The 22,765-nt window shown below is 35.1% G+C and overlaps 5 protein-coding genes and 3 long non-coding RNA genes across 13 annotated transcripts; 3 read left to right on the plus strand and 5 right to left on the minus strand.

Annotated features, from left to right (window-relative positions):
• Positions 1-3,687: 3,687 nt before the first annotated feature.
• LOC138123964 (uncharacterized) lies at positions 3,688-4,454 on the minus strand. The gene is made up of 2 exons (XR_011156958.1): positions 3,959-4,454; positions 3,688-3,905 (listed from the first exon to the last, which is right to left on the minus strand). It is a non-coding gene; the product is annotated as an uncharacterized lncRNA (long non-coding RNA).
• Positions 4,455-8,305: 3,851 nt separating this feature from the next.
• LOC138123660 (histone H2A) lies at positions 8,306-8,818 on the minus strand. Its single transcript, XM_069038438.1, has one exon. The coding sequence runs from the start codon at positions 8,733-8,735 to the stop codon at positions 8,361-8,363; it is 375 nt and encodes a 124-aa protein (XP_068894539.1). The 5' UTR covers positions 8,736-8,818; the 3' UTR covers positions 8,306-8,360.
• A 127-nt stretch (positions 8,819-8,945) lies between these two features.
• LOC138124459 (histone H2B) lies at positions 8,946-9,566 on the plus strand. The gene has a single exon (XM_069039503.1). It carries the CDS (start codon positions 9,050-9,052, stop codon positions 9,419-9,421), a length of 372 nt encoding a protein of 123 aa, XP_068895604.1. The 5' UTR covers positions 8,946-9,049; the 3' UTR covers positions 9,422-9,566.
• Positions 9,567-14,298: 4,732 nt separating this feature from the next.
• Positions 14,299-15,565, plus strand: LOC138124592 (uncharacterized). 2 transcript variants are annotated; one of them, XR_011157214.1, is made up of 5 exons: positions 14,299-14,752; positions 14,813-14,953; positions 15,017-15,157; positions 15,221-15,369; positions 15,430-15,565. It is a non-coding gene; the product is annotated as an uncharacterized lncRNA (long non-coding RNA). The 2 variants fall into 2 exon arrangements; XR_011157213.1 differs by lacking the exon at positions 14,299-14,752 and having other exon boundaries at positions 14,815-14,953; positions 15,218-15,369.
• On the minus strand, positions 14,812-15,465 carry LOC138124593 (uncharacterized). The gene is made up of 2 exons (XR_011157215.1): positions 15,342-15,465; positions 14,812-15,289 (listed from the first exon to the last, which is right to left on the minus strand). It is a non-coding gene; the product is annotated as an uncharacterized lncRNA (long non-coding RNA).
• A 1,884-nt stretch (positions 15,566-17,449) lies between the features above and the next one.
• Positions 17,450-19,495, plus strand: LOC138123408 (5'-deoxynucleotidase HDDC2). Of its 5 annotated transcripts, none has more exons than XM_069038131.1 (3): positions 17,450-17,556; positions 18,732-19,222; positions 19,272-19,495. In XM_069038131.1, exons 2-3 carry the CDS (start codon positions 18,817-18,819, stop codon positions 19,469-19,471), a joined length of 606 nt encoding a protein of 201 aa, XP_068894232.1. In that variant the 5' UTR covers positions 17,450-17,556; positions 18,732-18,816; the 3' UTR covers positions 19,472-19,495. The 5 variants fall into 5 exon arrangements, with proteins under 5 accessions (XP_068894232.1, XP_068894234.1, XP_068894230.1 ...); XM_069038133.1 differs by lacking the exon at positions 17,450-17,556 and adding an exon at positions 18,234-18,258; XM_069038129.1 differs by lacking the exon at positions 17,450-17,556 and adding an exon at positions 18,348-18,507.
• On the minus strand, positions 19,480-20,473 carry LOC138123404 (ciliary microtubule associated protein 1A-like). The gene is made up of 4 exons (XM_069038121.1): positions 20,338-20,473; positions 20,064-20,279; positions 19,816-20,017; positions 19,480-19,761 (listed from the first exon to the last, which is right to left on the minus strand). The coding sequence occupies exons 1-4, from the start codon at positions 20,354-20,356 to the stop codon at positions 19,497-19,499; spliced, it is 702 nt and encodes a 233-aa protein (XP_068894222.1). The 5' UTR covers positions 20,357-20,473; the 3' UTR covers positions 19,480-19,496.
• A 39-nt stretch (positions 20,474-20,512) lies between these two features.
• Positions 20,513-22,732, minus strand: LOC138123398 (armadillo repeat-containing protein 6 homolog). Its single transcript, XM_069038115.1, has 9 exons — positions 22,595-22,732; positions 22,323-22,474; positions 22,093-22,273; positions 21,804-22,041; positions 21,549-21,751; positions 21,293-21,438; positions 21,119-21,238; positions 20,917-21,066; positions 20,513-20,860 (listed from the first exon to the last, which is right to left on the minus strand). The coding sequence occupies exons 2-9, from the start codon at positions 22,437-22,439 to the stop codon at positions 20,621-20,623; spliced, it is 1,395 nt and encodes a 464-aa protein (XP_068894216.1). The 5' UTR covers positions 22,440-22,474; positions 22,595-22,732; the 3' UTR covers positions 20,513-20,620.
• Between the last annotated feature and the right edge of the window lie 33 nt (positions 22,733-22,765).

The following is a 22,765-nucleotide window of genomic DNA, read 5'->3' on the forward strand; positions in this document are numbered from 1 at the left end:
CGATAGTAGGAGCAAAAGTTGATTGATTGATTTTGATTAATTAATTACCTTTTGACGAAGAAATCCAAGAAAACTAAGTGTAACACTAGTAACAGTAATTGTAAACAAAACACCAAGAACCAAAGTCTGTCACAATGGTCAACGTTTAACGACGTAAAAAACATGGAGGTGGAGTAGACCGGGTGCAGTGTGCAGTTGTGGAGTAAGAAGATACAGTGTTGCCAGCTTATAATCTACAAATGAGCTACTCACAGGATTTTACCAATTTTACAACACAAATACGTTTTTGCTTGCCTGCCTTTAGCGTGGGAGCTTTTTATTAATTTGCATTAATATACCGGGTGATCAAGAAGGACTGTTTAAGTTGGCAATACAATTAAGAAATTTTTTATTTATAACACTGTAACTGGATATGTTTTGTTGGTTTATTTGACAAATATCTGAAATAGGTATAGCATTAACACCGACAAGCCACCAACAACCGGAAGTTACTCCTGTTATACGATTTAAAATACGATTCAGTGTTACCAACTTAAACAGTCCTTATTGATCACCCCGTATATTATAATTCAGAATAAGTGGCATCGTGGTAGGCGTTGGAAATTTAAATTTACGTTGGCAACAAGACCCTTGCTAATAATACCCTAGTTTCGATGCTATTGGTAACCCTCGCTTTTAATTTGGCCTTGATATTATCATTGGAATCGTTTTGTGTTTATTTTCTTGTTATAAGTATTTCGAATGTCCTTGTTTCATTTATGAAAAATGTGTTATTTGTCTGGGGGTTATCTCTGCTGTGGGTGAAAACCATGTCAAAATTATGTAACGCATAACCTCAGAATAAAGTAATGACGGTTTCACATGTTTACTAAATTTTTTGACATAACATAAAGCTCACTTTAGAGAATCAACGCCTACCGCGATGCCACTTATTCTGAATTATACTATAGGTATATAGGCTTTGCCATTTCTATTGAAACACCACCTGTTGATTGACAGTTTGGCAACGCTGCAAATATGTTTAGTAATTTTTTTACTATTATTGCCAATCTTGATTTTTGTTGAATGTCATGTCATATTTGACTCAACGCGTCTTTCATTCAATTATAACCCAATAATTATCAAGAATTTATTGTTTTTTCGCGAAAATACAGCAAAGTAGAAAAAAAAACGAGTCCTTATGGGTGCTGACATGAAGAGAACTTTTATTAAATTGTATGATAAACTGCATTTAAGTCAGCCAATGTGGTCAGTCGGAAAAATTTGTGTTGACATTTCAGAAATCTTTTCCGTAAATTAAAAAAGGTGTTTTTTCACGATCGGGAGTAGAAATCAACTTTTCGGATGTCAACATCGTGACAGAAGTAGAGCATTTTCTCCCTAGGGAGCAAATATTTGCAAATATTGCTCCCTAGGGAGTTTTCATTTTTTTGACAGTTGTGACAAAAATCTAATGGGAGTTTTCATTTTTTTTGACTGTTGTGACAAAAATCTAATTGTGTTGTCAAGGCAACTACTAATTCCATTAAATTCATCGAAAGATGACAACCCATTTGTCATCATTTTTTTATTCTTAAAATTTGAGATTTTTGTGCTGTTTCTACTCCCTACCGTGAAAAAAATAGTATATATACTTCTGGAGAGAATGCTCATTTTTCCCTCGGTGCTTTGTAGCCCTCGGGCTTCGCCCTCTAGCTACAAACTGCACCTTAGGAAAAATCATGCATTTCTCTCCCTCAATATACAGGCTGTCCCAGAACTCGCGGATCAAACTTACAGTGCGTTTTCCTTGGTGATAACTGAAAGCAATACCGTTTAAAAAAAAGGACAGGGTATAATCGATTTTTTGTAATGAATAATTAAAGTTAACCAATCAGAAGGACGCTGTTAATTTGAATTTCACGTAAATTTAACCAAAGGTTTGAATTGCCTAGCAACATAATTCTAATAAGAATGGTATGGAATTTCAAGTAAATGTTTGGGCAACTGTGAAGATTTTGACAACGTCAAGTTATAATTTGATTCGAAATTGTCAAACTTCGTATTGAAATCATGTATACATCTGCAGAGTACGCCGAAATGGTCATAATTTATGGAGAGTGCCGGCGCAATGCACGTGAGGATGCAAGGGAATATGCAATACGTTTTCCACGACGTTTGCCACATCCAAATTATAACGTATTTCTACGGTTGGTGTACCATGCTCGAGACATTGGGTCCTTGGTGCCTAGCTGACAAGAAATTGGTGGTCCCCCGCGAGAAGTTAGAACGCCAGAGACTGAAGATGCTGTTCTTCAGTACTTTGATGACGACGGTAGAAGAAGTATATTTAAAGAACAATATTTACCGCGAACCTATCAATATTTTAGAAGAACTAAATGACCAAATTCACGAAAGACTGGCTACTGTTATTCCTAATATGCTTAGACTGAACACTTGTTATAAATTATTCTTTTTATTTTGCATGTTTCTTATTTCATTTGTTGCATTCTACATCGTTTAGTTATAAAATTTGATCTTAAATTTTTACTAATAATGATGCTAAAATAAATAGGTTAGTTCAATCCAGTTTTGTCTTCTTTCTTTCAGAACTGCCACTATGCTTGATCTGTTGCTAAAAACCTACGTGTAACTCCAGCTTTTTTTGCACTGTCAAAAATGTTCCTAAAAGTCTTTTCTTTCATTTCGACGATGCTCGTGTAGCTGCGCTAATACGTTGCAGATGCAGTGTTATGCACAGGAGTCAGGATAAATTTCTTGTGATTCCGATTCACTTCACAGGCCCTGCATATTTCACTTTTTACTAAAATTTTTAAGGTAGTAGTAATATGTCACTTGACGCTACGTCGCCATTTTACCTTCCTTCAACAAAGGTTCAATTCATCATATCCCTCCCGTCAATTTGCCATACCCCTCAAGGTTACAATTGCTCTGGAAATTTTCACTCATAACAAACCATATTTCATTCATTGCCGGAATAAGAAACTTCTTGTGTTCCCTGATTTAGATTCTATACATTTGTTCGCCTGCCTTTGGCGAAATTATCCCATTTTTGGTTATTTCAAAAATAGCTGTCACTTTTGACGTCTGTTTCGACAAGTTGACCAGATAAATATTGAAAATAATTTTATTATTCATCGAATTATACGTTGCTTGGCAATTGAGGGAAGGTACTCAATTTTCTCATAAAGGGAAAATTAGATCGAGCTCTATTGGTCAATTTGATTAATTCATAACTAAAAAGCTGTTGCACCCTGAATATTTTTCTAAACGTTTTTTACCTTCATTACCATCAAGGAATATACAGTTTCAATTTGATCCGCGAGTTCTGGGACACCTGTATAATATACTATTTTCTATCATTCTAAAAAGCGTCAGCGTCTTCAGCTTAGAACGTATTTACATTTGCTAACAATGCTAACATTTAGTTATAACATCAAAATTAAATCCCGCACTTTTTACACACCACTTGGCACATGCGCCTTGAGGGGACACCCTAAATTATTGTTCTAAATTGGAATTAATTGTAACTTTGATTTTCATCTCTTCAGCTAAACTTTAAGTGCAGTTTTATTTGTTATTAATTATTATAACTCATTTAACTTTAACAGCAGAAAAGTGAGGTTACGTGTTAGTTTCGTCGATCCTCTGTGGTTTCAGTATAAGAAATATTCAATAAAAAAAGCATTTCAGCAAGTGTAGTTTATTAAAATACTTAATACATATAAGTACATTGAAATAAACCAAAATTAATTATTTTTTTACTTAAACTTTTCCCCAATTCATTCAATTATGAGTTCCTCAAACTCCTGATTTTTTTTTAATCCTTACAATCTTATCCCACATTGCCTATATACCCCCATTATACCAATTTCTTTTTCCAGATAGGTATCTGATATTACCGTCTACAAAATTATCCAATCACACCTGAGAGGCGAAATCCTTCAAGATTCCAAACCTGGCGCCAATCCTTTGATTTTGTAATTTCCTTGTTCATTGATTAAAATTCTTTGAGTTTCCCTTGGGTTTTACCTTCCAGCAGGAACACTAACCACGACAAATAACCACGCTAAAAACCACTCACTCACTCACATTTGTAGTGGTAGGACTCGCAGGCGTAAAATTTTTAGATTTCTATTGACATTTATATTAAATTATTATATATATTAAGAATGCACGATGCGTCGACGAGATAAATAATTACTAAATGTGTAGTTAGATCATTGATTTATCAATTTATCATACTTATTTTGACAGTGATTTGCTTTGACGTTTTAGGAACTAGAAAATTTCAAATTTCTCACTAAAAGCCGTTTTACAACCAACCGAACCTGTTACACATTGCTAAATTTTAGAAAAAATCCAACAGGTGGTGTTTCAATAGAAATGGCAGAGCCTATAGATATATATTTTTTTTTAATATTTGGTTTTAATTTTATTTTTTCTTTTATGTTGTTATACCAGGTGACTATAAATATAAATGATAATGGATGTGACTTTTTTTCATAGGTTATTCTGCTGTTTAATTTGATAGTTTAAAAAAACATAGGCGTACTCGTATATTTGACACAATTTACTAATACATAAATTGTCAAAATGACATACGTACGCCAATGTGTTGATTAAGGTATCAAGATTGCCAAAATAATTTATGAAAAATGTTCCCAACTTAAGAAAAAAAAAGTCACAATCATTTTAAATCACCCGATATTTTATATTCAAATACTTTCTATTTTATTAAATGAGCCATTTTCGAAAACGTTTTGTAAAACAAATAACACATATTATAAAGTCTGTCTCAATTCTAAATTTCCACCAACACGGCATTCTACGTTGGAAATACAACCGGCAACACTGTTTAGTGAAAAATGCGTCAGATTGTATTTGTTAGGTTATCTGTCAATTTCCGTTTTTACAACTCAAAATTTTAGAATAAAGGAAAAGAACGAAAACCTTTTTTAAAATGCAGCAAGTAACTATAGTAGTAAGTAGGTAGAAAATCAAATTCTAAAAGCAAAATAAACTTATGAACTAATTTTAATGTTTTCGAATCATGTTTGTGAAATAATTATATTGCCAACTTTGGTTATTAAGAATCCCCAATTTAGAAATATTTTTATTTTGCCAACATAATTCGACAGATGGTGGAAATTTAGAATTGAGACAAACTATACCTGGTATTTACTCTCTCATGGCACCCTGATAGCAACATCCTTTTTCGAATTTATAATTGATTGTAATTCATTTCTTATCATCTCTCGAGAACAAATAAAAGTACCAGGCACTGAGAAATAAGAGATCTTTTCGAATTTGTGAACCACAGACAATTAAACTATAGTAAGACCGTAAGACTGTCAAGTGGGATTACATTTTCGGGGACGCGCTCAAGTGGCGCTGCCCGAGCGTTAAGCCAAACTAATGTATAACAAGTTGCATATCTGACTTTCTGTATACCTAGTTGCCTATTTTTTTTTCAATTTGATTTAAATTGATACTTATTTAAAAAAATAGAAACGACTAAATAAGTATTAAACATTTTAATACAAATTCTAACATATACAACAAATTAGTAGTTCATTAAACGAGTTTGTGTGTAAATGGGGATTTTTTGGGCATGAGTGGGCGAGTGAAACTGAATTGAAGGGTAGATCTAGTTCAATAATTTGATCTTGCGTTAACTTCTAAAATTTCTGGAGATAATTTTAGAATCGTGCAGAAGATTTTTTAATTTTGAAATTGTTTTTCGCTGATATCGGTCCATATAATAAATGTTTCTACCTTTTGAAGTACTACTACTAACTTTCTTGCATTCAAGTACTTGCAACACACTAGAAGATTTTGTTGGGTGTCTATTTTGGGCCTTGGGCATAACAGGAAGGATTAGATTCTCTACAGTGAGATTTTCAGTAATGGTAGAATTTTCAATTTGTTCAGCTGGTCTAACATTATTTATTGAAGTTTGTTTATCTTCACGAAAAAAAAATCGACGGCAGGGCGTATTTATGGAGTTTTGTTTTTTGAGTAAAGAAATTGTTGCTAAAATGTTTCTCGCAAATAAACACATTATCTGTTTTGAAGGGTGGTGCAACATTTACCTAAAGCTTCTATCCATCGTTTCCTTTGTTCTTCTAGTTTTGGATATTTAAAATGTTTATTTTTTATCGCCGATCTTGTTGTTTACAAAGCATTTATGTTTAATTTTTCCCATATCCAAATAAATAAAATAAAAATTGCGATCTGAAAAACCATATTCCGCACTTTTTCAAAAAGAACAAGATAATTTACCAAATAAAAAGATAACGAAAAATTATCTCAAGAGACTGGTTTGGAGTAATTTATTTTGTAGAACAATTTATAACATTTATTGACTTAACCTTGACAGAAATTAGAAAATTCAAAATTACTGATGACATTATTAATTAATATTCAAATCAACCTTCTTTTTAAACGGAAATTCCCGATCGGATTAACGAGTAAATTCGGTAATTTAGTTTGGCCTAACTAAGGTACTATATCTTTAGATATACCGGGTGATCAAAAAGGACTGTTTAAGTTGGCAGTACAATTAAGAAAATTTTATATTTCGGTTATTTATAACACTGCAACCGGGTATGTTTTGTTGGTTTATTTGACAAATATCTGATGTAGGTATAGCATTAACAACGACAAGCCATCAACAACCGAAAGTTACTCCTGTTATACAATTTAAAATACAATTCAGTGTTACCAACTTAAACAGTCCTATTTGATCACCCCGTAGTACCTTAGGTCCACAACGCTAGAGCAGCGCTAAATAGTGTTGTCAGTGTCTCCCATGTTTTATACGGGTTTTGAAAGTATGAAAGTCTTAATTCTGTTGAAGGTCTGTGTTGTGAACACCCAATCGAAACCTTCTCAATGGTTTTTACAATTTCTACGTCCATCTTTCGCAAACAAAATGACAGACGCCTAAATATTTCTTCGCTTTTCAGCGATGTAACACCATACCCCAGTTTCATTTTTACAATTTTTAAATTATTGTAAATAATTATTAGAGTGAACTAAAGTGACAGTTCATTTCACGCCATCTGTCCAAAGAAAATGAAAGTAACAGAGTCGAGAAGCTAGAGATCTCTTCAAATTTGTGTGTTCCTAACTAGAAATCTTTACTTTTCTTATAAAAAATTGTACACTTTCCGAAGGCGTCAAAAAAAAACTAGAATCTTTTCCTTTGCTTTCAAGCCACTCTGACGCCAACCTTATATTTAATTTTTCAAATTTTTAAAGTATCCTAGACAATTAGAAGCAAACTAAAGTGAGTATTCACCTCATAAAATTTTGGCCAATAAAAATGTTCTATATTTTAAAAATCGACCAATCAAATTGGAATTACCGGTAATTTTTCACGCCAACAAATTATCGATAATTTTTTTCACAACTCGTGTCAGTTGTGTTGTAAGTCAAATCAGAGATTTTATGCATTTATCTGAAGAAAACACATTATTAACAATATTAATTAAATGTGAATTGATATATTTATTATAATTTGGCCTAAATTTAAGGTGTAGCGATCATTCGGTGAATACTTAAATCTCAAATCGAATTACCCTCCTGCTACACAGTCGAGAATTTTTACAACAGCAGACACTCGTGATCACAAACACAAAATTATCAGTAATTTATTAATCACTTGAGCAATTACATATGATAATTCATTTCTTATCAATTTATCATCTTCATAGAGTAAATCAAAGTTCTAAATATCAAAAAAGTAAAGACCAATTCCATTTTATGAGCTCCTAATACAAACCATTGTCATTTTAACTTGTTGGAAACATTGATCTTCAAAACACAAAATTAATCGGATACCTGCGTAAATCAGAATAAAAACATCAAAGTTGCCAATGTTTAAAAGTTTGTAGACCAAATAACATTCTTGAAAGAAAATATTAAAAAGGAGTCAGAATAATAACCACCAAAGTGCCACCAAAAATGTTTCCAAAATTTTAGTGCAATTCTAAAAAATAAATTTCTTCTTAGATAATAGAAATTTCAAAATACGAGTATCATGTGGACACAAAAGCAACGTTTATGAAGAATAATAATAATCATTTTCTATACTTTTTAGGTACGTACACAAATAACACTCATTAACCATTACACATAATAGTCTCCTGAATGAAAATGTTTGGAATTGTTAATAATGTTTAGTAAAGACAAAAAAAGAACAGATGACAATTTTTTAGGTTTTAGGTCCGCACATAATAAAAGTCAGATATTGTACTGTTAAATATAAAGATGCATAGGTCGTTTCGTATAAAAGTCATAGTGGCCCTGATAAGGGCCGATGTTTTAGGTTTTTGCGAAAAATGGATCGTTTCTTAAGCTTTCTTCTCGGTCTTTTTGGGTAAAAGCACTGCCTGAATGTTGGGTAAGACACCGCCTTGGGCGATTGTAACTCCGGAGAGGAGTTTGTTCAATTCTTCGTCATTCCTGATGGCCAGCTGCAGATGACGCGGGATGATGCGCGTCTTCTTGTTGTCACGGGCGGCGTTTCCAGCCAATTCGAGTACTTCTGCGGCGAGGTATTCCATGACGGCGGCCAAATAGACGGGAGCGCCGGCACCGACGCGTTCGGCGTAATTTCCTTTGCGGAGAAGACGATGTATTCTGCCTACCGGAAACTGGAGACCGGCACGGCTCGAACGAGACTTCGCCTTTCCCTTCACTTTACCTCCTTTACCGCGACCAGACATTTTGTTTGTTAACACAACAAATAGCAGAATAGAATAAAACTAGCGGCACCAACAACGCTGTCGTATCGATTAATGGACTTGATATTAGGACCGCGCAGCGGTTAGCTTTCAATTTATAGCACACACGGCAGGCCATCTGACACCGCGACTGGTGGGAATCCGCTTCTAGGTGGGGCTTCGGTGAACACGGGACCTATCATAAAGAAGACGCGCGAAACAAGTTTGACGTCAATTCCTGTGTCTGATCGCACGCACACAGACCGTTACGTTCGCGAGTTTGTTATTAAACTTTATTTGACTTATAATAATTCGAAATGCCGCCGAAGACAAGTGGTAAAGCAGCGAAGAAGGCTGGAAAAGCCCAGAAGAATATTTCCAAAACCGACAAAAAAAAGAAGCGCAGGAGGAAGGAGAGCTATGCCATCTACATCTATAAGGTCCTGAAGCAAGTCCATCCCGATACCGGCATCTCTAGTAAGGCGATGAGCATCATGAACAGTTTCGTCAACGACATCTTCGAACGCATCGCCGCCGAAGCGTCCCGTCTGGCCCATTACAACAAACGTTCCACCATCACCAGTAGGGAAATCCAAACTGCTGTACGTTTGTTGTTGCCCGGGGAGTTGGCCAAGCACGCCGTCTCCGAAGGTACCAAAGCCGTCACCAAGTACACCAGCTCCAAATAGAAGAATTTCTGGTCGTGGTCGTCTCCTCTTTACATTTCACTAGAAAAAAAAACGGTTCTTTTCAGAACCACAAAAAACCTCGAACAAAAAACATTGGCATAAACATCTTTTTTAAATAAAACAAAATATACATATATCATCAAGGTTTTGATAGTATCGTATGATCAAAAAGTCTTTGGATCAGGGTTGCCGTGGAATTAACAAGCTATCTTATGTAATTGGATTTATTCGCCTCGTTTATGTATAAATGAGTTCCGTGAGAGATTAACGCTACTTTGAAGTATACATATAGTACATAAAAACTACGGGCAGTAGAAATAAATAATTCTATAGATGGTTTTTACATTTCATGGCTATCGCGATCTCAAACGAATAATACAGAGTTATTCTAAATGATTGTAGTCGAAGTAGGCGTGAAAACTGAATGTAAAATTTATAGTTGCCGCTCCACATAACAAAAACATAAAAATTATGTGAATAAGTGAGTTGTACACACCGTTCACACACGGGAGTTAAATTGGGTGCAAAACAACTCAATATTTCTGGATTCATTTGTTAATTTAACAAAAATAAATACAAATCTCATCAGCGCTATCTAAATCAATCCCGATTTCCTATTATGTAGGCAAACAAGCACACAGTCGGATGTATATTGTTCCTCTCCCATTCTAACTTTTGAATCAGGTAAAAGAGAAGAATCGGTCAAAAACTGAATCAAATGGTATGTTTACTGCTTTTCAATTTAGAATTGATGCATGAAACTCCACAACTGTTGTTTCACCTATTACCAACGTAGGAGACCTACTACATACATACTACATGTGACAACTTGCTATTACGCTAACATATTTTAATTCAAACTATTACATATTATATTACAATTATTATCATTTTACATTCGTTTTATAAAATTTGTTGTGTTGAATGTTGTTGTAAACGAACGTGATGATGACATGACGTTTTAATTGTTTGTGTCTGATATTAGATTATTAGGCTTATTTCATGAATGTTTTTTTATTTCTTTCCTTTAAAGAGTTTATGTTTTATTTATATAGAGTTTATTTTGTTTTTAGTGTTATGTTATTTATTTATGTATTAAAATTATTTAGAATAATATATGTTGCGTTTGTGCTTGTAATTATGATTAGTCAATGAATAATTGAATAATAAAAATAAAACGAAGACAAATATACAAGCACAAATAAAACAAATATTTTAAATGGTGGTCTACCGTGCGATCAATTATTGGCCAAACAGGCAACAACAACATTCTTCGTTATTGAAAACACAATTACGAAAGTAAGATGAATATTTTATGCTCTGAAGTAAAAATAAATTGACAAGGCGAATATTCAAAAACAGGACAGGACCTGACGCCAATCTAACAAAAAAATCTTGGCCTGTTGCGTGTTTAAAACAATCGTGAACGGCTATAATAATAATAGGATCATTTGAATGTAATTTCATAGACATACTACAGCGTGAACAACAATGACTGAATCTGTTGGCAATGAAACAATTTAAAAGTACTAGTGTTTTTTGTCTCGTAATTGGCATTGACCGGATTTTTTAACTTGAGACGACATTAAAAACATTTTTGGTTATGCCGGTTATGTTTATGTGATTACAAAAATGAACCTTTGATGGTAAATTTCAAATTTGCCAAATTTCATTGTTACCAACAGATTTAGTCATTCTTGATCACATTGTATTGGGTGATTCAAAATGATTGTGGCCGAGTATGGCAACTATGTACGAAAATTTATGTGGCAACTGTGTGGGTAGGGTAGAGTTGACATTTCTTTGACAGTTCATAGGCGTGCAATTTTGAAAGTTGTCAAATCAATGTGCAATGGAATTTAAAAAATCAAATGCACGCTTATGAAATGTCATACAAATATTAACTCTACCCCATTCACACAGTTGCCACATACATTTTCGTACATAGTTGCCATACTTGGCCACAATCATTTTGAATCACCCAATACTAGAGATAGACAATCATACATTATTTCATCCTCGTATTTACAGTAATTTTCGAATAAAAATGTAATTCGGGAACATGTTTGAGTTGTTAAATTTGTTGTGACCGTTACGCAGTTTTATAAACAATTTAGAATTGTTTTTTTTTTGTCGTAGTGTAAAACTTCAAATTAGAATCCGAAACTATACAAAAACGACATTTTATGTGACGCTGTGTTTATAATCTTTAGTTTACTTTGTTTATCATAACTCACCACCGTCTTTCGAAATTTGTTGCTACACTGCAACTCATGAACACGCTGTTCTGTGCCGTTGAACATGTCCCCGCATTGGGACTCTCGCTTTTGGTACAGGGAGTTGCAGTGGTGACACGGTGCTAAAAATTAATATAAAAATTTAGATGTTAACAAGAAATAACAATCATAGGGATAACAACAAGAAATCTTTAGCTATAGGGCCATTTTACAGAAGTGAAATTACATTAATCGTAATCAAATGCGAGATTAACTGAACACGTGATCAGACTGAACCAATCGAAGTTTTGGATTCATCGGTTAATCGCGCATTAATATTTTATTCGAATTAAATATTTAATTCTCTTTCTATAAACTGGCGATACGAAACGAAAGTCTATCAGTGTTTGAAAATGTAAACTCCGTGCTAACGACTGATCCCATTGGTGCCGGATTTTTCAGTTTATGTACTATGGCGGCCAAAAAATTTTGGCCGTCACTTTCTTGACATTCAAGTAAAGTGTAAATAAATATTTAGGAATCGTAACCCTACTTTCGATTGTTGTCATTTTGATAATCAATTTAAACTGTTTGAAGCTCAGATATTCCAAAAATCCGATATGAATGAACAACATTAAAGCAATCGTACATAGATAACCTGAGGTAAACTTTCTGTGTAGTAGAAATGACAAAATAATTTTGAGTTTTGAAATTTACCACCCAAAAAATAACGTTCATAATCAAGACGGTAATCATGATGACAATAAAGTACGGATTACAATTATTTTTTTTTTGAATTGACAGACAATGACGGCCAAAATTTTTTGTCCGCCATAGTACGGTTGGTGGACAAAGAAAAACTGGGACACTCAAAATTTCTTGCACTTGTATCAAGTTTTCAATTGTCAAGATAAAGTCAAAATAAAACTGACTTTTACAATCACTGTTGACAGTTATCTTGTCAGCTGTAATGCCAAATCTAAGTGAATTCCAAAAACACCTAATTAGACAACGCCTTGGGGAGGGTATTACCGCAATTATTACATTACGAGCAATTGCTAAAGAGCTAAACGTTAGCAAAAATACAGTTTTGCTCGCCAAATAACTGTTTGTAAGTGTCACACGTAGCTTTTTGTCGTATGTCATCATATGATAGTTCACCTATTTGTTAGCAAGCCTGAATTAAACGGTGCAAATTTGCCAAATTTCGATTTGGATAGTTGTCATTTTTGTCCCAGATTTTTTTGTCCGCCTACCGTACCTAACTTGACATCTGTCAAAGGTAACCTCAAAATTTACAATTAAATCATGTTTTTTCAAAATTTTGCCTAAACCAACACGAAAAACGTTGTGTGCACCTTGGCCAAAAAGTGGCTTTTGTCCTCGCCTGTTTTCAAATCTCGGCTCCGCCTCGACTAGAAAACCTAGACTCGGACTATAATATGCACTTTTTTGGCCTTGATACAGAATAGTAGTTTATTTAACGAGTTCAAGTGTAAATTGGGCTTTTTTGACATGACTGGGCCAGTTTAAAACGCGAGTGAAACGAGCGTTTTAAAGGCCCACGAGTTTTTTTTTGTCCGACGAGCCCCTTAAAGGCTCCAAATAGCTCAAAATCTTTAAAATTAGTTTGACGTTTCATTTTGACAAGTTGTGACATTTATCAACATCCGTTCACACAGGAGAAAATTTTCAAATTCTGACAGTGTCGAACAAAAAATAAGTATTTTCTTAAATTTCTCATCGTTCCACTTTCAGTGACAGTCCCCGAAATGTCACCTCTCATTTATGCTGGAATTGTTTCGTACTTTTGTTGGTATTTTAATAAATCTTACAATATTTTAAACCAGCCTTACATAACGGACTCTCACGTTTTGATATTTTCAAAATTTGATCGGCGATAATACGAGCATGTAAATCAAAAATAGATGATTGATTGCTTGATTTATTATATGGTTGATTGGATTGATCGAATGGATTAATCCATTAACTAAAGTCCATTCATTTTGTATTGAACTTTTCAAGGTCAAATATATTTTTTTTTGGCTCTGTAATTATGTTTTGTAAATAATGACATGCAGGTAAACACCGTAAACGTTGAATTGAGCATTGCTAAATCACATTATGTCACTATTTACAAAACATAATTACAGAGCCAACATTTAAATTATTTGACCTTGAAAAGTTCAATACAAAATGAATGGACTATACCTTTTGTCAACGAAGTCCAAGAAACATCTTTTACATCGTAATTCGTCAACACGTCAACTACGAAAACGAAGAATGCTTGATTTATTATTTGGTTGATTTGATTGATCTAATGATTAATTCATTAATTACCTTTTGTCTACGAAATCCAAGAACACGAAGTCAGGTTAACACCAGTTAACAGCAAAGTGACACAGGACAGAAACGTGTTTTACATCTTAATTCGTCAACACGACAGCCAGTGAACGACAACGACGGAAACGAACGAACAAATAGGGAAGTAGGTACTACTGTTACAGTGTTGCCAAAGTCAGCATAGAATTGGACCTATAGTCTGTTCAATTCTAAATTTCCACCACCTGTTGAATTATGTTGGCAAAATAAAAATAAATTGGGGATTGTTAATTACCAATGTTGGCAATATAATTATTTTATAAACATGATTCGAAATAGTATATTAAGTATAAAGAACGGTAATGACAATGTACGGATCGAAGACAATTGTTTGGAGGAGGAGCTTGCGACGACTCCAATATTGTCTGAGATCCGTACATTGTCATTAACGTTCGTCATGCTTATGAGATTTTTTGCGCGATTGAATATTTATTACAAAACATTCCTAACTAGAATGCAATGCGATACGACGCCCTTCACATCGTGTTGCCACAATGTCGATTTTTGTATCGCGTTTCTAAGGCAATCTGCAAACAACTACCGCCATTGCAGTTTTTGTGCGCAAATATCGCCAGTTGTGTTGAAAAACAAGCAGTAAAATGAGTGATATTAGTGATTCCGAAAACGAAGTGGATATTGTAGAAGAAACTTTGAATGTGGGGTGCGTCACAAATAAAGAATTTTTGAAACTAACGACCTCAACGTGTAATTAAGAAGACAAGGAAAATTTTTGGTATGAAAATTTTGATAATACTAATGTCGCGGCAAGTTCGCTAATATTATTTCATTGCAGCGGCAAGGAATGCCGACCACAAGAGCCGTGTGAGTTTCCAGAAAGTGCTAACATCTTGTCTTCAACTTCTGTCTACATAAATCAAGAATTTTGGAAACCAGCGAACTCAATATGAAATCAAGAAGACAAGGAAAATCCGGGGTATGAACATTTTGACAATTCTAATGTCGCGGCAAGTCTGTTACTAAAATTGTTTCATTGCAGCGGCAAAGTAGGCCGACTACAAGAGCCGTGTGAGTTTCCAGAAAGTGCTAACATCTTGTCTTCAACTTCCGTCTACATAAATGAAGAATTTTCGAAACCAACGATCTCAATTTGTAATCAAGAAGACAAGGAAAATGCGGGGTATGAAAATTTTGACAATGCCAATGTCGCGGCAAGTTTGCTAATGCTATTTCATTGCAGCAGCAAGGAAAGCTGACTACAAGAGCCGTGTGAGTTTCCAGAAAGTGCTAACATCTTGTCTTCAACTTCTGTCTACATAAATGAAGAATTATTTTCGAAACCAACAACCTCAATATGTACCTACCTAATCAAGAAGACAAGGAAAATGCGAGGTATGAAAATTTTGACAATGGCAATGTCGCGGCAAGTTTGCTAATGCTATTTCATTGCAGCGCCAAGGAAAGCCGACTACAAAAGCTTTATGAGTTTCCAGAAAGTGCCCCCACATCTTGTCTTCAACTTCTGTCTACATAAAAATTATTATAATAATGGATTAATTTTGAATAAACTTTACTTACCGTTCTAGAACACCAAAAATTACTTACCATCGAGTTTATCGTTAGCAACGAGTAAACAGAGCTTACCATCTTGGAAACAGACGTGGTAAACAACCAAATAGAGTACAATCGCGCAAAAACGTAATTTACTTGACGCCAAAATGAAAAATGCTCATTAAACAGGGTTTTTGTTTTTTTTGCTTTGTTCTAAAATCTTGAGCCTAGGTCTTGAGTTGTAAAAACGGAAATTTACAGACACAGAGGCTGATAACCTCACCAATATAACCTGACGCAGTTTTCACCAACCATTGTTGCGTTGCCAATAATGACAATAAAACAAATGGCAACTTTTACAATCGGACTCATCTCCACCTCATCACACGTCATCACTCAGTCAAACGGCAAAGCACAGGTTCGGACTCGAGTATCAGAGTTTGCCCAATTGAGACGGTACAAACGTGTAAACGATGACACCTGACACATCTGTCATAAATCAAGGGTATACAGTGACTCACCAGGGGGTTTCTTCCCCCTGCCTCTATCATAACGAGGAGCCTCAACCACGAGCATCGTCTTCAGAGCGCTACGCCGCTATGTATGTTCCAGTTTTCAGTGTTGCATTGCATGATCTGGTAGCATCTGTAACAGGTAACAGCCCCAGCCTCAGTGTGCAGTTTGCAATGCACAGTCCGTCCGCAGTCTCTGCAGAAGAAGACCGCCAATGCCAGCATGTGAGCGCGATAGCCCATGTCCATACATTACTAATGTTACCTCAGTACTTGGAAACCTGGAGAACTTCATAAATCATAATTAATAACCTTTTGCCAAGCAACGTATGATCTGTGCATTTGGTTGCCACCACCGGCCATCCAGACAGGATGTGCCCGATCAACGGCACCGCAGTGTCATGAGCCAAAGGTGTCCCATCCGAACCTAGTTCGGTGCTCAGGAATATACCATGGTATCTGCCAGAGGTTTTATATATTGATAGCACTGACATCATAGCCCAGCTTGCCCAAACCTGCTGTTACCCAGTTACCAAAACACCCGGTAACTGTATCTCTATTACCGGCTATCACAAGCCTAATTCATTTCACCACTCTGGGGCTACAAATTATTCACCTGCCGGCACTCTCGTGTATCCCGAACGTTCAGCGGCCAAGCCTCACCGCCTCACTGTCTTGCCTTGTCTGTGTTGAAAATCACCACCGATCCAAAGACCTTTTCGAACATAATCTATGAGCCACATGTTTGGGTAGAAGAGGTAGTTTTCCTGTTACGTTTTTAAAATTCACTTATGTAGGACAACGAAAGATTAAACACATTTTTTTCCTGTATTCGTCTTTTGCAAATGTCTAAGTCACGTCCAAAGGTTAGATGGATTTATAGACTTGTTTTGGACCTTCAGGAATTTCAATAAATAGTTGAAGATACACAAAACAGTACCGAGACTTTATTTACAACCCTCTCTCGCACCCCGATAGTGCGAGAGGCCAGACCGTCACAAATCTGTCAGCAGTCAGCGTCAGACCATGAGACCCATTTCGTGATTGTTGGATACTTATTATTAGGGTATTTAAAAGGCGGAAGGACAGAAGTAGTTAAAGTGAACAATTACCACAGTTTTCAACTTACTTTTGTGTAAGAGAGCGTATGTATACACGTTTTTTTTCTTTTTTTTTCCTTTCTTTTTTTTATGTTTAAGTCGCTAAGTCATGTTAGTTAAATTTATGGACTTGTGTTGTCAGACAATCGCTCACGAGTTTCAATAAATAGTTATTCCTAAACAAAACAGGGCCGACTTTTATGTTTATGACCCTCTTATATACCTACCATCAATGACGTGAGAATTTGAGACCATAACAAATCTGAAGTGTTTCAGACCGTGAGACCCATTTCATAATTATTGGGTATTTTCCTACTTTCAGTATTTTAAGATCGGACCAAATCATTCGAATACGAACTGTGGCGCAGTGACGATCCAGTTAAAGCTTGTGCAAAAGTGTAATTCATTTATACAAGGTGAGTTTATCACTGAACGTCCTGTTTCTGTTGCTGTGGTCAGTCTATCTACTCTAATTATTGATTTTGATGTCCAAGTCCCATAAATTGATAATCATGGCCATGATTAAATACAATTGGTATGGTGAGTCTTGAAATGATTTTATCTGACTACCGCTACTTGTTTGAGCACCGTTGTTTTTGTTTTGATATCACGTTGATATGACAGTTGGACAGTTGTTTTGATATCAAGTTGAGGTCACCGTTCTCGGTGATGAATTGTTAATATTAGGTATCTACCTGTATCGGTGATAATGTGTTGGTTTAATTGTGATTGAGATAGTGCTGTTTTCATTATTAAGGGTGATCATATTGTTGATTAGAGTCATAATGCAGTTTGATGAGATTGTTAATTTTGATAAATTGAACCCCGACATATCGAGCTAGTTAATTAGACGGTCCGATCTTCCTTGTTCCATCAAATTTGAACTGTAGCAGCTTCAAACTCGCTAATTTTTATTCTAAGAATTATATTTTAAACGAATTTTTAAGTAAGGTGACAAACATGGTGCAACTTTTTTTTTTGTTTTTTTTCTTTTTCCGAAAACTTACACGGGTGTAAAATCTCATTGGAACCAATTTTTTGCCACATTTTTAACACAAAGCCCATCATTTCTTATTAACATATTTGGGCGAATTTGGTAAAAACATTGAATGTGATAGGTAGGTATAGGTTTAATAAATTTAAAAATATTTCACTTTGCGAAGTGATGGAAGTGGCCTGACCTTTGTCATCGTCTTTGGTTCGAAGAATGCTTTTATCAAATGTAGTCTTTCATATCAAATGCTTAGAACAAGATTAGAAAATGTGCAAATGTGACGTTTGACCCATTTAATGTTGATGTTCGTTCAGTACAGTTCAAAGTGTACTTACTTAAAGCACGTATCACCAATACTTGTCTTATCGTCTAGGTATTTTATATAAAAGTTTTTCTTGTTTGAGTCACAAAGTTTTTGTTTTCTTTTCAAAACAATCAAAATTTTAGTATTGATTTTCCATTTTTTCTGTCGTAAGTTTTTCAAACACAATAAGAATTAAAACCATTTTTGAAAATTCTCAATTCTTTATTTAGCTAATGTTGAATTGAAGATGAGTCACCATAAGTAGGATTCTTATCTGAAAATATATTTTTTAGGTTAATTTAAACAACTCAAATTGAGTCAAAATCTGTTGTCACAACAAACACAAAATAAATTGGCGTATCTTTAACGTTGGTTGAGATGGAGGCCTTGAATCCAGAAAATGTGTTAAAGTTTATGAATTTAGTTAATAACTTAAAACATAGTTCAAGAAGAGGTTGGTCATTGATAAATGTAGAGAATCATGAACACATTGCTGGCCACATGTACGCCATGGGCATGATGACGTTTCTACTGGGGGATGACTCGAATCTCGATAGGTTTAAATGTTTGCAACTAGCTTTAGTACATGACTTGGCTGAATGTATTGTTGGTGATATTACACCCCAAGACAATATTCCAGAAGACAAGAAACATGCCATGGAAGATGAAGCAATGAAAGAGATTGCTTCAAATTTGGGTGAAGATATTGGAAAAATGATCTACAACCTCTACAAGGAGTACGAGGCTAAGGAAACACCAGAAGCAATCTTTGTCAAAGATTTAGGTTAGTTCTTATTGCAATTCAAGTATAACATATTAACACTTGTTTCTAGATCGATTAGACATGCTTTTCACTGCTACACATTATGAAAAGCGCGACAATACACCAAGAAAAATGCAAGAATTTTTTGACGCGACCGAAGGTAAATTCAAACATCCTTTCATTCAGAAACTAGTCAAGGCGCTACTAGAGTATCGAAATAAGCCACACCAACTTGAAGGTTCTGTACCCAACGGTATTATTAAACAATAAATAAGACGTTTGATTATAAAATAATTTATCTATTAATGCACGGCATTTCATCATCTGCAGTAATATAAGGAGACGTATCTGTTTTCAATCCAAATGAGTAACCACCTTTGCCTGCCAGTTTAGGATAATAATTGCTAGGTCCAGGGTAGGTGCCTCTGTCGTGGATAGCTGGATGTTTTACTGACATGGAATAAGCGGGAAGTTTATTTTTGTACGTGTTTGGACTGGTCGGGTCGTATTTGGCAGGACCAGGAGAGACTTCTTTGGAAAGGAAGGGGTATCTATGCGACCTGCAATATTTTGTGATATTTTACGTGCTCCCAACGGTTGAAAATGTTACTGACATGCTGAAAGCGCCGTTGGCGTGTTTGTCAGGAACTTTGGGTCCGATTGTTGTCGGAATGTCGTAATTATTGGGGCCGGGGGTTTCAAAACCATGTTGCAATGCATGTCTGTAGGACATGGAGTACGCCGGTGGTCGCTGCTCTTTCATCCGAGGGGCATTCTGCAAGTCGTAAGCCGCGGGTCCTGGACCCTGGAACGCAGCTGAAATTTGATTAGGTAATTGTAAGGGTCGATTTGAATGAGGTACTCAGTTCGTTAGGCCTGGAGGCGAGGGAGTAGGCAGGGGGATGCGCTTTGCCGTACGTGGTCATGTTTTCGGTGTGATATTTAGGTCCTGGGCCGATGTCTTTTCTGGCAAGACCCAACTTGTGCCCCATAGAGTACTGGGGGTTGCGATATTTGCTCGGATCATGGTCCTTGTATCCCACAAGTGGCGGCAACAGATACTTTCCTGGTCCAGGACCTGCAAGACGAAAAACAAGCACGTGCACAAGTCCGGTACCACCTCGGAATATGGTTACCTATTTGTGTTCTAACCATTTTTTATATATTTTCATTACTTGTTTACGGAAATTTTGCAGATTTGGTCGAAAATAGGTTTTTGAAAATGTGTAAATAAAAATAAAAGAATTCACTGACATTTGCAATAGCTAGTATATTAAATGTAGACGGCCGTGATTTTTATAAATTACGTCACTCATAATAAAAGTATATTTTTGAGTTTTGTTACACAAAGCTTAAGCAAAGACTTAGTACAAATCGACAGTATAAAAAATTAGTTCGTGTAGCTCGTGAAAATTATAATTAACACATGTTATTATCAAGATGAGTCTCGGAGGAAATTTTCCCGCCTTTGCCGGTCCATTCCTCCTTTAAATCGACTTCACATCCTAAGTCTCTTAAAGCTGCCTTAGTGTCATACTGTAGATCTTTAAATTTGGCGAAATTTTTGTGGAGAAGTTCTTCAGTTCCCAATTCCAGAAAATGCGTGTTTTGGTAGCGACTTCGAGACACCATATTTCGAATAGCCCAACTAGCCGTTTTCTGTAATTAAAAAACAGTTACAGTTACGTTTCAATATTTCATCCAAGTGTTCCAACCTGAACAGATTTTTCATCAGGATGTTTTTTCATTATTTCAATAATTACTTCTGGGACTGACGCCTCAAACAAGACTTTACTGTTTTCGGGACATCTCAAGGTTAAGGCTGCAATGCAGTGTAGGCCAGCTGTAGCTGTTTGTACAACCCCCTACAATTATTTCTTTTTACTCAGATTAGTTACAATGAGTCTTAGAATAAACCTGGTGGACATTAAGTGACTCCGAGATCGTGGGAGCTAAACCTTTTTGTATAATGTGCACCTTACATGAATCATTCCCAGCTAAAGCCTTGATGATTTTAAAGCACTGTCTGATTATTTTCTAAAAAAAAAAAAAACGTGCATTTTTACAATCAAACCACAAAAATATTCTTACTTCATTCTTAGTGAAATTTGTCATCACTTCATGAATCACCTCGATTCCTCCAGATTCCTCAACTTGAACACAAAATTCTGTTCGGACTAATAAAGCTGAGATTGTCAGCATTAGATCATTAACAAGGGCATCATCAGTTTTATATTCTAAAACAAGAAATGCGTTTGTTTACAATCTTAATATTAAACAGCATGATTTGATAATTTTAAGATAGAATATGAAAGATCTTCAATGCATTTTTCACATTGAAACATACTTTTAAGTAGTTCATTAATATGTGTTAAAGTTTCTACAGCTATAATACGCGCATGTTCATGAGCGCGTCCAAATTCCACACGAACATCATCATCAAGAATTAAAACTCTTAAAACAGTTAATAATTCTTTTAAAATATAGGAATTGCCTTCTTGTAAAAGAGCAGATAGTTTGTCAACAATGTTGGAATCAATCAAGTGCTGCCTACAAATAACATTTTTAATATTAAATTATATTAAAAGTTCTGATGACTCACCTGTTCATCTCATGCATTAAGCAGCATTCTTTGCACCACTTTAAGATTAATTTCTGAATATCTGGGTCACTTATCTTTTCTAAATTAGCCACAATAATTTGAATACCTTTTGCATCAAGGAGGTCTGGCTGCTTAGTCATTAATGAAATCATTGCTCTCAGGACAGTTTGTTTTAAGTCTTTTTCTGCTTCAGATTTAAGAAAAATATCTAATATCACATCATAAGCACTTGCTCTTCCTTAAATATTATTTTTTTAAATAAACCTACTTATATTATCATGCAACCAACCAGCTTGCACTCTATATTGAATTCCTTTATCACATTCTTGCTTTAAGGCAAGTAATAAATCTGAGCACTCTTGAGAAACATTTTTATCTCGAAATTCTGCAAGCTGTTTGACTATATTCACCAAATTTTCACAGCAGGAACTAGCACCCACTTCTGTAACAATCTGACGCAAGTCCACACCCTATTAAAATAATTTATAGTAATAATTAAATCTATATTAACATGAATACTTGGGCCTTAAACTGGGCAACTGCTTCAGTAACAGCTTCCTCTGGAGACATTCCTAGGTCATTGATATTTTCTTGGACAGCTTCATCAAAAGTTTGCTGTGTTATAGTCAACACCATTTTTGGATATTGTTAATTTATGTTAATTTGACAACCTAATGGAAATAGTGTATAAAATAGACATACAATATTTAGATGTTAAGTTGGGATGAAAAAATGTTAAGTTTTTTAATTAAAATAATCTAAAATTCTTTAAAATGGAAAACAAAAATTACTTTCTTTGTCCAAAGAGCGATAAACAATTTCAAGTTCTCGAGCTTGTTGCTTGTTCACGTCAGATGACGTCACTTGTCAAAACTTTAAATAGGGAAGTTTGATTCTTCTGTTTGACGTTTGAGGTAATTTGCAACACTGTCCCGATTTAAAAGTGACAGGAGACAAGACCA

This window comes from Tenebrio molitor, chromosome 2 (genome assembly GCF_963966145.1).
Source record: "Tenebrio molitor chromosome 2, icTenMoli1.1, whole genome shotgun sequence".
Taxonomy (NCBI): domain Eukaryota; kingdom Metazoa; phylum Arthropoda; class Insecta; order Coleoptera; family Tenebrionidae; genus Tenebrio; species Tenebrio molitor.

Bases quoted from the DNA above. Each gene is read 5' to 3' on its own strand.
- LOC138123660 (XM_069038438.1), bottom strand. From the start codon at position 8,735: ATGTCTGGTCGCGGTAAAGGAGGTAAAGTGAAGGGAAAGGCGAAGTCT.
- LOC138124459 (XM_069039503.1), top strand. From the start codon at position 9,050: ATGCCGCCGAAGACAAGTGGTAAAGCAGCGAAGAAGGCTGGAAAAGCC.
- LOC138123408 (XM_069038131.1), top strand. From the start codon at position 18,817: ATGGAGGCCTTGAATCCAGAAAATGTGTTAAAGTTTATGAATTTAGTT. The intron at 19,223-19,271 runs GTTAGTTCTTAT...ACTTGTTTCTAG, and splicing joins AATCTTTGTCAAAGATTTAG to ATCGATTAGACATGCTTTTC.
- LOC138123404 (XM_069038121.1), bottom strand. The intron at 20,018-20,063 runs GTACCTCATTCA...ATCAAATTTCAG, and splicing joins CTCCAGGCCTAACGAACTGA to CTGCGTTCCAGGGTCCAGGA. The intron at 19,762-19,815 runs GTCAGTAACATT...AAAATATTGCAG, and splicing joins GCCAACGGCGCTTTCAGCAT to GTCGCATAGATACCCCTTCC.
- LOC138123398 (XM_069038115.1), bottom strand. From the start codon at position 22,439: ATGGTGTTGACTATAACACAGCAAACTTTTGATGAAGCTGTCCAAGAA. The intron at 22,042-22,092 runs GTTGGTTGCATG...ATAATATTTAAG, and splicing joins TCAATATAGAGTGCAAGCTG to GAAGAGCAAGTGCTTATGAT. The intron at 21,752-21,803 runs GTGAGTCATCAG...TGTTATTTGTAG, and splicing joins TTAATGCATGAGATGAACAG to GCAGCACTTGATTGATTCCA.